This window comes from Lolium rigidum, chromosome 6 (assembly GCF_022539505.1).
Source record: "Lolium rigidum isolate FL_2022 chromosome 6, APGP_CSIRO_Lrig_0.1, whole genome shotgun sequence".
Taxonomy (NCBI): domain Eukaryota; kingdom Viridiplantae; phylum Streptophyta; class Magnoliopsida; order Poales; family Poaceae; genus Lolium; species Lolium rigidum.
In genome coordinates this window covers 297882770-297895770 of record NC_061513.1, presented here as the reverse complement: position 1 = coordinate 297895770, position 13001 = coordinate 297882770, and the positions used below count along the sequence as shown (strand labels likewise).

General features: G+C 42.3%; 2 protein-coding genes across 2 annotated transcripts; both read left to right on the top strand.

Annotated features, from left to right (window-relative positions):
- The first annotated feature begins 1579 nt into the window (after positions 1–1579).
- LOC124664433 (endo-1,4-beta-xylanase 1-like) lies at positions 1580–3385 on the top strand. The gene has a single exon (XM_047201956.1). The coding sequence runs from the start codon at positions 1580–1582 to the stop codon at positions 3383–3385; it is 1806 nt and encodes a 601-aa protein (XP_047057912.1).
- Positions 3386–6849: 3464 nt separating this feature from the next.
- On the top strand, positions 6850–7401 carry LOC124664432 (endo-1,4-beta-xylanase 3-like). The gene has a single exon (XM_047201955.1). The coding sequence runs from the start codon at positions 6850–6852 to the stop codon at positions 7399–7401; it is 552 nt and encodes a 183-aa protein (XP_047057911.1).
- Positions 7402–13001: the final 5600 nt, after the last annotated feature.

Sequence of the window (13001 nt, the reverse complement as noted above, 5' to 3'; positions counted from 1 at the left end):
CCGCTCGAACCTCCACGTATGAGAGTGGCGTTCTCATCCGCTTGTAATTGAAGAAGAGCAGCAAGAAGATAAAGTCTCTTCTTCATCCGTGGTGGCAATGGCTTCCTCATCCATAAACTGATGCATCCTCATCTCACCATCGCTATCCATATTCTATAAATTAAAAAAAATGAAGAAATTCAATCAACAAAATGGCAGTGATAGAGGAAAATGCCGTCACAAGTAAACGGCTGAATACGTTGCTAGCTAGTCGTCCGATGTTGTTAATTACCTTATTGGCCATCGATCACATTCACATGTATTGCAAATATAATAGTAGGACGCAATGGCGTACCAACGACCGAAGAAAGGATTGATCAACTTTTACTCCTCCGAAAGCCAAGAAAAGGACCGGAGTTGGGAGATGGTTCAGATCGATGCTGCAAATGATGATTATAACGTCATAACAAAAGTAATTATGAAGCTAATCAACCGGCTGATCCTCTTGATATCACAATACAGGTCCGGTATGTCGGTGACACGATCCGGGCGGCTCGGGCTGATTGACTAATCCTGCGTTGCCCAAACTTGAGTGTTGCACAAAAGATAGCGAGAAAGATACGAGTTTGGTAGCCCAGATTGGCCGTGGCATGGAGCACCTAAGGTTTGGTTTCCTACAGCTAGCTAGCAACGGGTTTCTGCCACCTTTTCCCCTCTGTCGCCATGGATGTGGATGGCCGGCCAAACTGCCTATAAATTGCACCCCCTGCATGCCCATGATCCCTCACTCACAACCCAAACAACAACAACAACAACATCATCATCTTCAGCAGCAGCAGCAGCGATCGACAACACGTTTCGCCTTCTAGCTACGACGTCGTCCTTTGGCTTCATCGACATGGCATTTGCTGAGGTATGTGACCTGCCCTTGTCAGGGCTATCTTCTGATCTCAGGATTACAATCTATGAGTACGTTTCAAATTATAAGATGTTTTAGCTTTTTGTGTAGCATACGTATCTAGATTTGTAGACAAATTCCACTATGTATGCTTGCTCGTTTCAGTTCGTATATATATGTAGTTCACGTTGAAATAATATCCGATACAATCTTATAACTGGGAACCGAGGGAACATGCACATGGTGTTTTCCATGGATGAAAGCTTGGGGAAAATGTCCTTATATGTATGTCCAGTGCTGCATGTGGTGTACGCAGCTCGTGCAATAGTAGTGGTGCAAGTTTGAAGGTTGGTCGAAAAGTTCCACCAGTTCCGCTGTGGACGAAATGTGGGTTCCAAGTAATATTCATCATAGATTCATGCTCTGTCGTTCTGCGGCCGCGCATTGTTTTCCAGATCGATTCTCATCTTCAAAGCCAAGCAACTGGTCGAACAAGCTAAGGATATATGTCTCGTTACACTTGTCGTGCTTGCATTGCATGGCTGTCCGATCCCAACAAGAACAGGGCTAGGACTTCTCCAACCACATCTCGGCATTGCAACAATTTCTTAATTTTTCTTTCTTCCCCAAAAGCCAACGTGCACGACATGCTTCAACGATGTATGAACGTGCGTACATGTGCAGGAGGAGGTGGCACTGGCGATGAAGCTAATGGCGGACGGTGGCAACAGCACCGACGAACAGGCGGCGGCCAGCACCGTGAACGTGATAGAGGACGGCAGCAGCTCGGAGGAGGAGGACGCGGCGGCCCACGCCGTGAACCTTCTCTGGTTCGGCTGCTCGGAGGAGGCCGAGGGCGACCTGGCCGGCTGGGCGCCGGCCGGCTCGAGCACGCTGTCCACGCACAGCGACCCGGCGCCGCCCCCGCTCTCGGCCACGGCGGAGGACGTGCCTGGCGAGTGCAAGCAGAAGCCGAGCGGCCGGTACGTACTCGCCGCGGACCGCACTGACGAGAAGGACGGGCTCTCCCGGGAGATCACGCAGGCGCCGAAGCCCAAGATCACGTACCGGGTGTCCGGGTGGGTGTCCATACAGGGCGCCGCCGCCTGCACGGACGGCGGCCACGCTGTGCATGTGGAAGTCCGCACTGGGGATGGCTCCGCGGCCGGTGGCGGCGTGGTTCTGGCGGAGGCGGGGAAGTGGGCCGAGATCAAGGGCGCATTCCGGGTTGACGAGCATCCGCGCCGTGCCCAGGTCTACGTGCACGGTCCGCCGGCCGGGGTCGACATCAAGGTCATGGACCTGCGCGTGTGCGCCGTGAACAGGATCGCCAGGCTGAGGCACCTCAGGAAGAAGACGGACAAGGTTCGGAAGCGCGACGTGGTGCTCAAGTTCAAGCCGCGGTCTTCGGCGGACGGGAACGACGCGGAGGCGGTGAGCGTGAACGGCGCGTCCATTCGGGTAGTCCAGGTGGACAACGCCGTGCCGATCGGCGCGTGCATCAGCAAGTCGGCCGTCCAGAACCCGGCCTTCGTGGACTTCTTCGCCAAGCACTTCGACTGGGCGGTGCTGGAGAACGAGCTCAAGTGGTACTACACGGAGGCGGTGCAGGGCCAGGTGAACTACGCCGACGCCGACGAGCTCATCGCCCTCTGCGACCGGCACAAGAAGCCGGTGCGCGGACACTGCATCTTCTGGGCGGTGGAGAACTCCGTCCAGCCGTGGGTGCGCGCCCTGAACCCCGGCCAGCTCAAGGCCGCCGTGGAGTCCCGGATCAAGAGCCTCGTGTCCCGCTACAACGGCCGCTTCCCGTGCTACGAGGTGAACAACGAGATGCTCCACGGCAGCTTCTTCCGGCAGCGGCTCGGCGACGACATCGACGCGCACATGTTCCGGGATACGGCGGCCATCGACCCGGCGCCGGCGCTGTTCGTGAACGACTACAACGTGGAGAACGCCAACGACCCCAACGCGACGCCGGAGAAGTACGTCGCCCTGATCACCGACCTGCAGAAGCGGGGCGCGTCGGTGGGCGGGATCGGGGTGCAGGGCCACGTGACGCACCCCGTCGGTGACGTGATCTGCGACGCGCTCGACAAGCTGGCCGCCACGGAGCTCCCCGTGTGGATCACGGAGCTGGACGTGTCGGCGGCGGACGAGGCCGTGCGCGCCGACGACCTGGAGACGGTGCTGCGGGAGGCGTTCGCGCACCCGGCCGTGGAGGGGATCATGCTTTGGGGGTTCATGCAGGGCCACATGTGGCGTGCCAACAGCCAGCTGCTCAACGCCGACGGCTCGCTCAGCGAGGCCGGCCGGAGGTACGTCGGGCTCAGGACGGAGTGGACGTCGCACGCGCGCGGCACGGTGGACGCCAACGGCAACTTCAAGTTCAGGGGCTTCCACGGCAAGTACGTGCTAGAGCTGGCCGCCGGCGCCGGCGGGAAGGTCAGGCGCGCCTTCGACGTGCACAAGGGGGACGCGCCGCTCGTGCTCGACATGAACCTCTGAGTAGTGACCGACTCGACGCACTTACACGTGTACGTGCGATACAGAATACCACTATTATTGGCTACTATTGGGATTGGGATTGGGATGATTTATGACGACGTAAGCTAGCTATATAGTAGAAGAGATGGGGTTACGTTTTGCCATTAGGCAGATGATTTATTTATTCAGAGTGTGTGCAAAACGGAAGGTATTGTACGTAGTATTTTTTACATATACATGGATTGTGGTAAATAAAGAACAGATTTATACTGTACATCGCCGATTCCTTTTATTTATTTAATATGTCTTACTTTCTTTATATGTATAATCTTTCAACCTATATATTATTTCAATCTATGTCAGTATAATATATACTATCTATCTATTATATACTAAAAGCAAAATAAGGATGTTTAATAGAGACACCACGTTAATCCACATCATTAGAATTATTTTAACTGTTAGATGTTTAATAGAGACACCACGTTAATCCACATCATTAGAATTATTTTAACTGTTAGATCTAATATTTGTGGCTTTGATTTAAAGAAAACAAAGGTTACATAAAACTGTGGTTAGTACACGTAAGGGTCAACAATGTCACGTATATAAAGAGTTAGAATAGATGTGGAACCGGCAGGATATGATTGATAGTTAGATTATTAATAATAAATCCATACAGTTCCGTTTGGAAGGTGTTACGTGGACTCCAGATTTACTTGGACATCTATGAGTTTCGTTTTAAAAGTGTATCGTTGAAATCTACCTCCGTTTAACTTGCTGAATCCGTTCCAAAGAAAGAAAAAAAAAGATGTGCTCGCTCGCTAGCTAGCTGAGTAGGTAAAAGTTGATTACTTACGTGTGTGGAGATAGGATATAAGGTTTGAACGATTTTGGAGCTGAAAATACCATAGATGGGTCCGTTCCAAAAAAAAAAGATGCAATCGCTAGCTAGCTAGAAATTGATCACTTTTAAGTGCGGAGATGAATACGATTTAAGATTTGAACGATTCTTTTTGCTGAAATAACATATCCTACAAACTAATTTGCAGCTAGCCAGTTTATTCACGTACGGTGTATCACGTTACCATGTATGCTCATGTGAGAAAAATCCATGTTCAAAAATGATATGCATCGTTGTACTATGTACGCGCGGCTAGGTCAAGTATACTTTCATGGGCTAATGGCGAGAACTTAATTAGTTCAGTTGCTTAATTAAGCTACTCATAACCATAAACAACTTAGATTAAAAGTACTTTGTCCCATTTAAATCAATTGTACAAAATATATATATATATATATATATATATATGATTTAATGTGTCCATTTTTCGGCAATTACTTAAAAGCAGATGGAGTATGTCATATACAGTCAACTTCTAGGCTCTTACAAAAAATAAGTCAGCATACTTGATGAGCTTATATATAGGCTTTGAAGTGGCCGATGAGTCTGGTATATATATGTTGCCAGTGTGCATTGTTATTAGATGCGAGAGACACATGCCGTTGGTTTGGGACTCAACAGAGATCTACTATGCACGAGCGGCCAGGTCAAGTATAATTTCATGGGCTAATGGCCAGAACTTAATTAGTTCAGTTGCTTAATTAAGCTACTCATAACCATAAACAGTTTAGATAAAAAATACTTTCTCCCATTTAAAACTATTGTACAAAAATGAATACATATATAGATATGTTTTATTGTGTCCATTCTTTGGCAATTATTTTAAACCAGATGTAGTATGTCATATATAGTCAACCTCTAGGCTCTTGCAAAAAAAAAGTCAGCATACTTGATGAGCTTATATATAGGCTTTGAAGTGGCCGATGCATAGGCCCGGTATATATATGTTATCGGTGCGCATTATTATTAGATATGAGAGACACATGTGTTGGTTTGGGACTCAACATAGACCTTGTGATTCAAGTTTCGCCATGAAAAATATGATATTTAAAATATAACAGATTTTAGAATTATAGAGGTGATGAAAAAATAGAGGGACAAGGTAATTAGGTAATTAGTAACAATTAAATTTGGCTTGCCTGATAAAGAGGGTGCCTCTTTTTCTTTCAGTTCATGAATACAATTTATTAGTGTTATTAATGTTGTGTACTGATTTAACATCATTAGAAAACCATACTTCTATATAATAAGATAATATCACCTCCAAAATAAACACATTAGTGTTTTAAAAGTTGATCTTTATGGCTTAGTGCGGTAGGATGTACGTGTGTTCATAGAGATAAGTGTATTTACACATTTGCGAGCATATAAATATGTAGTATATTTCTAAAAAAATAGTATTTTAGGATGCTTAAATATTCTACCCACATTGTGATATCATATTTATCATAACATATTTGATATCCATAGGATAGTATTATGTATTATCAAATACTTTAATTCTCGAGCACTTTAAACACACTAAAAATGATGTCCTCGCATTTGCGAGGGCCACTATGCTAGTTCATATTAATAGCATCTAAAGTATTCATATAGAATACAAATAAAAATGAAGATAATAAACTGCGGATTCTCAAACAATTATGTTTACAATTCATCAAGCAAGATTATCTCAAAAATCGTTAAGCAAGACATGTAGTTTCCTATATAAGTTCACTTTGGTTTAATTGTATAAACCACCTTAGCAATGACGTGTTAGTGTTTTTTTAATCCTTGTGATGATCTTATTATGTAAATTACGTGTGTGCAAAAGGGAAGGTATTGTAGTACTTTTTTATTATGTATACGTGGATTGCCGTAAATAAACAACAAATTTATGGAGGTGGTGTTTTGGTTTATAGCCGTAGATGCACTCATTATAAAAAAAGGTGTAAAAAACACATTTTAAAATTTTAAAATATCTACTATTTTATGTTCACACACTTCACATATACGCGGATTGTGGTAAATAAATGACAGATGTACCGGTTTATTTAATGTGTTACTATTTAAGTTGGTGCACAAGAAAGTCCAAACATAATTGGATAGATATTTATTTGACATGAACAATTTTAACAAAAAAACAAAAAAGGACATAAGAAAGCATAAAAAAGAAAATAAAAGGAAACAAAGAGATAAACAACATAAAAAATAACAAGCCTACTACTACTACTACATGTTGTATCATTTTCTCTACATTAGTATGTTTTGCTGAGGTCTATTGCTATTCATATGTAGACCAAAATTGTTGAGCCTTTACTGAAAATGATCAAAACCGTGATTGATGAGCTTGCTACCAAGATGATGATGCCACTTCCATCATCTAAAGACGCCTATATGCGTCAGTCTCGCAGTGACCTTTTAAGGAAGTGGATGTTTTTTATTAATCCAGATACATGCTGTGATTTTTTTTCTAGTTATTTCTGGTTTTCTTTAATGTTTATCCAAAGTTCAGAAACACCAAATTACTTTTCTTTTATTCATCATGCAGTAAATCTTTTACTTTTCAATAGGTCACATGCAATATATAAACTATTGAGTTATGTTGACTTCTTTTGTCAACATTTGCAATATTGTCGCGCTGATCACCGACCTGCAGAAGCGCGGCGCCTCGGTGGGCGGGATCGGGGTGCAGGGCCACGTGACGCACCCCGTCGGCGACGTGATCTGCGACGCGCTCGACAAGCTGGCCGCCACGGAGCTCCCCGTGTGGATCACGGAGCTGGACGTGTCGGCGGCGGACGAGGCCGTGCGCGCCGACGACCTGGAGACGGTGCTGCGGGAGGCGTTCGCGCACCCGGCCGTCGAGGGGATCATGCTTTGGGGGTTCATGCAGGGCCACATGTGGCGCGCCAACGGCCAGCTGCTCAACGCCGACGGCTCGCTCAGCGAGGCTGGCCGGAGGTACGTCGGGCTCAGGACGGAGTGGACGTCGCACGCGCGCGGGACGGTCGACGCCAACGGAAACTTCAAGTTCAGGGGCTTCCACGGCAAGTACGTGCTGGAGCTGGCCGCCGGCGCCGGCGGGAAGGTCAGGCGCGCCTTCGACGTGCACAAGGGGGACGCCCCGCTCGTGCTCGACATGAACCTCTGAGCAGTGACCGACTCGACGCACTTACACGTGTACGTGCGTGCGATACAGAATACCACTATTATTGGCTACTATTGGGATTGGGATTGGGATTGGGATGATTTATGACGTAAGCTAGCTATAGAAGAGATGGGGCTATGTTTTGCCATTAGGCATATGATTTATTTATTCAGAGTGTCGCAAAAGGGAAGGTATTGTACGTAGTATTTGTTACATATACATGGATTGTGGTAAATAAAGAACGGATTTATACTGTACATCACCGATTCCATTTTTTTTATTTAATATGTCTTACTTTCTTTATATGTATAATCTTTCTACCTATATATTATTTCAATCTACGTCAGTATAATATATACCATTCATATTAATAGCATCTAAAGTATTCATATAGAATACAAATAAAAATGAAGATAATTAACTGCGGATTCTTCTAACAATTATGTTTACAATTCATCAAGCAAGATTATCTCAAAAATCATTAAGCAAGACATGTAGTTTCCTACATAAGTTCACTTCGGTTTAATTGTATAAACCACCTTAGAAATGATGTGTTAGTGTTTTTTTTATCCTTGTGACGATCTTATTATGTAAATTAAGTGTGTGCAAAAGGGAAGGTATTGTAGTATTTTTTTAATTATGTATACATGGATTGCCGTAAATAAACAACAAATTTATGGAGGTGGTATTTTGGTTTATAGCCGTAGATGCACTCATTATAACAAACGTGCAAAAACAACACATTTTAAAATGTTAAAATATGTACTACATGATGTTCACACACTTCACATATACGCGGATTGTGGTCAATAACCGACAGATGTACCGGTTTATTTAATTATATGTTAGTAATTAAGTTGCTACACAAGAAAGTACAAACATAATTGGATAGACATTTATTTGACATGAACAATTTTAATAAAAAAACCAGAAAAGTAAATAAGAAATCATAAAAAGAAAATAAAAGTTAACAAAGAGATAAGCAACATAAAAATAACAAGTACCTTAATGGGCCCTAGCTTACCATATGATAGACATTTAGGCGAAGCCTACTACCACTACATGGTGTATCATTTTCTATACATTAGTATGTCTTGCTTAGGTGTATTGTTATTCATATGTAGACCTAAATTGTTGAGCCTTTACTGAAAATGATCAAAACCGTAACTGATGAGCTTGCTACCAAGATGATAATGCAACTTCCATCATCTAAAGACGCCTATAAGTGTCAATCGGGCGATGACCTTTTAAGGAAGTGGATGTTTTTTATTAATCCACATACATACTGTGATTTTTTTCTAGTTATTTCCGGTTTTGTTTAATGCTTATCCAAAGTTCAGAAACACCAAATTATTTTTTCTTATATTCATCAAGCAGTAAATCTTTTACTTTTCAGTATGTCACATGCAATATATACACTGAGTTATGTTGACTTCTTTTGTAGACATTTGCAATATTGTCAACATAATTACTCCCTTACATTCAGTACTACACATCAGTTTTTCACCTATACAACTTAGTTTTTTCATCTATATTTATACTAAACTATTTTATCAATATAACGTATGTTTTTATAATACTACATTATTATCGATTATGGATTTTGTAGTACTTACTTAGCATTTTTAACCACAGAAAAACACTGTAGAGCATAAGTTGTTGTGCTCTTTATTATATATTTGCAGTTTATATCACTAAACAAAGATGTTGTGCAAAATTCAAGACGAACAAATTGCATTATTTTGCCAGGGACATTGTCCCTTGAAAATATTGAACAAAATCACTTTGAGCACGAAAAAGTAAAAAATTACACATGGCATTGAAATAATTCTTAACAATTGGATGGATTGTTTAGTATGTATGTATGCATGTTGTTGTATTATCTATTTTAATATTACTAGATATATTGGGTTAGAATTTTATAAATCATATAACCTAACATATATCTTAATGGAGTTGTGGGTGTGCAGTGTAGGATCACGTAAGAAATTATATAGAAGCTTCTCGAGTATAAATTGAACCGTTAGTATGACTATCGCAGTGAAGCCAGCTAATTGGGCGCTCAAACTATGATTCCAGATCCGGTGTATCCCGTTAAACGGTTAGTTGTGCATCATGAAACTTAAATGTTCTAGTATTTCCGAATTTTTTTCGTTAATTTTACTATTAGTAAGTACTACATTCATTTTAAATTTTACTTCAAAGATGCCAGGAGGCACAACAAGAAGGCGACGTTTTATAACTCTTCGCCGCAAGAAGAAGAAAATACAGTACGACAAGAAGCAGGGTTGGAGTTAACTCGTTGCGACCCGACTAGTAGTGCCACTGATGGCAACAAGATCACTAGTGCCACTGATGTCAACGGGATCACTACTGGCACCGAGGCAAATAAACCGGAGAAACAACGCAAGGAGAGGCGCCGAAACATGCTCATCAAAAAAACATATATTGTCTTGGAAGTAAGCCTCACCAATGGTGAGCCTAGTCTGCCGGTCGAAGTTGCAGTAACTTATGGCGGCCAATGCGGATGTATTCTTCGAGAAACCGTTTCAATCAACGAGAAACATAAGGAAGAATGCAGATTTATGTACTAGCCATATCACGAAGTTGCACAAATGGCACACATTCTCGCCTCCTTACAATAACGAACATCTCACCAAAAATCTGGTGAACTCCCACACCCTCAGCTAGTTCAGTATGGATTTGAGCAGTTGAAAAACTAGGTTACGAAAAATGATGGATAAGGGTGACGATTACTCCTATGTCCATAAGACATATCCGGTATTATGTAGATAGTATCTGACGAGAATAAAAATTCAAGATTTAGAAAATGGCAGTATAGAATCGAAGGTGGATTTTTGTGCAGACTTGAGAATCCATTCTGCATTTCAGTCACAAACAATCATCCGCCACTGTCAACAGTTTTTTTGAAATGGGGATCTTAGCCCGATCCTTTGCATCATGATGATGCACACAACCTTTTATTAAAAAGTTCAAAGATTCAATATGTTACAATCATGGGCCACTGTCAATAGTATGACAATGCTATGATCCATTGCAGCTAACAATGATGCAACCAAACAAACACTATATCAACAAATACAAGGGATTCCAAGTACGGCACATCGCTGACAATGTGAAGCCCTATGACACTAAAATTGAGAATTCAGAGACTGCAATCATAAAAGTGGTGGAACTTTCTGTTAATTTGAGTTCATTCTGAATTCCAGTAACACACGAAATCACCAATTGCACCACAGTTCAAGCAAAATAAAGTCTAGTTTGAATTGACTAGTTAGAAATCACCATGATGGATGATGATATAGAAACAATGAAGGCAGGTGATTGTGTAGTAGGAAATTACATGCCTTTCGAGGCGCACAGGCTAGCATCTGGTAGGCAGTAGCCGTGACTGAACGGCAAGAGGAACATTTTTTTTTGCTGAAAAAACATTCTTACCCTCCCTTAAATTCCAAAATCAACAGTAATCTGAATTTAAAAAAAAAGCTGAGATACTGATCTTGATATAATCAAATGGCAGAACGCCTGCCTTATTGTGCAAAATTCAGTATTCAGCAAGCTGCAAGCATATAAGGGGTCGGATTTGCGCTAACTAAATGCACTCGGAATTACAGTCACCACTTACACGTGTACGTGCGTGCGATACAGAATACCACTATTATTGGCTACTATTGGGATTGGGATGATTTATGACGTAAGCTAGCTATAGAAGAGATGGGGTTATGTTTTGCCATTAGGCATATGATTTATTTATTCAGAGTGTGTGCAAAAGGGAAGGTATTGTACGTAGTATTTGTTACATATACATGGATTGTGGTAAATAAAGAACAGATTTATACTGTACATCACCGATTCCTTTTTTTATTTAACATGTCTTACTTTCTTTGTATGTATAATCTTTCAACCTATATATTATTTCAATCTACGTCAGTATAATTTATACCATTCATATTAATAGCATCTAAAGTATTCATATAGAATACAAATAAAAATGAAGATAATAAACTACGGATTCTTGAACAATTATGTTTACAATTCATCAAGCAAGATTATCTCAAAAATCATTAAGCAAGACATGTAATTGCCTACATAAGTTCACTTCCGTTTAATTGTATAAACCACCTTAGCAATGATGTGTTAATGTTTTTTATCCTTGTGACGAATCTTATTATGTAAATTAAGTGTGTGCAAAAGGGAAGGTATTGTAGTATATTTTTATTATGTATACATGGATTGCCGTAAATAAACAACAAATTTATGGAGGTGGTGTTTTGGTTTATAGCCTTAGATGCACTCATTATAAAAAACGTGCAAAAACAACACATTTTAAAATTTTAAAATATTTACTATTTCATGTTCACACACTTCACATATACGTGGATTGTGGTAAATAAATGACAGATGTACCGGTTTATTTAATGTGTTACTATTTAAGTTGGTGCACAAGAAAGTGAAAATTCAGAGATGGTAAACCTAGAGGGGGGTGAATAGATTTCTATAGATTTTAATTCTTTCTTTGCAATATTAGGTTTTGCGGAATATGAAGGTGAGCCTAATCCAAACTAGGTGAGACAACCTATATGAGGATACAAGTAACTCGAGCATGAAGGCTCTCATAGGCAGTTATATCACAAGTAATGAGTTCAGTTAGAGATAACCGATAGCACACGGAGACTAGAGTTTATTCCCGTGTTCCCTTCCTTTGCAAGAAGGTACATCACGTTTGGAGGGGGTGGAGGTCCCACGAAGGATTCCCCACGCCACGAAGGCTCACCCTATTCTCTGGAGTCTATCCCACGAAGGAATAGCTCACTCACTTGTGGTAGATTTTGAGGTAGCCTCCAAACCTTCACAATCTTGTCAGGAGCAAATCCACAGCCCAGATGCTTCCGGACCACTCTTGCCCACCTAGGGTTTCCAAGGAACCCTAGAGAGCAAGGTTCTTGATGAATACACGAGGGAATGAGATTTGGCTTGGTAGAACGGTAGATCGGGACCTCCTCTATCTTTTCCCCGGAGGGATTTGAGTTTGGGTGGAGGTGAAGGTAGATCTGAGGCTTTTGGTGTTTCTAACAATGGAGTATGTGAGAGAGCTCAAGAACAGTTTGTAATGTGTTGCCTAACTCTTCAGAGGTAGGAGAAAGGGTATATATAGTGTCTCTTGAAATATGGCCGTTGATGACTTGCCACCTCAGCAACTTCCTCGAGGAACCCGGTCAACTGGGCCTGGGCCGGGCCGGCCGGCGCAGGGACCGGTTAGACTGGGCCAGGGACCGAGCTAGCCGGTCCAAACCGATAGTGCTCCATGCAAGGTGGAAAATGGACACTGAGGCATCCTTTATAAGGAATCGATAGTGCTCCATGCGGGAACCATGGACGCTTAAGTTACCTCCTTGAGGAACTAACAGTGCTACCATTACAAGAAAACCCTCGCAGAGGATCTGGGATAAATTTCTTTGCGGGGGCACTCCATTTGTATCATTTTCTCTACATTAGTATGTTTTGCTGATCGGGGGCCCGCACGCACACGCATCGCTTTCGTTCCGCGGCGACGACGTTGCCGACGTGGAGCGACGCGCAGG

What these genes read in the sequence shown, in the direction of transcription:
- LOC124664433 (XM_047201956.1), top strand. Translation starts at nt 1,580, where the DNA reads ATGAAGCTAATGGCGGACGGTGGCAACAGCACCGACGAACAGGCGGCG.
- LOC124664432 (XM_047201955.1), top strand. Translation starts at nt 6,850, where the DNA reads ATGTTGACTTCTTTTGTCAACATTTGCAATATTGTCGCGCTGATCACC.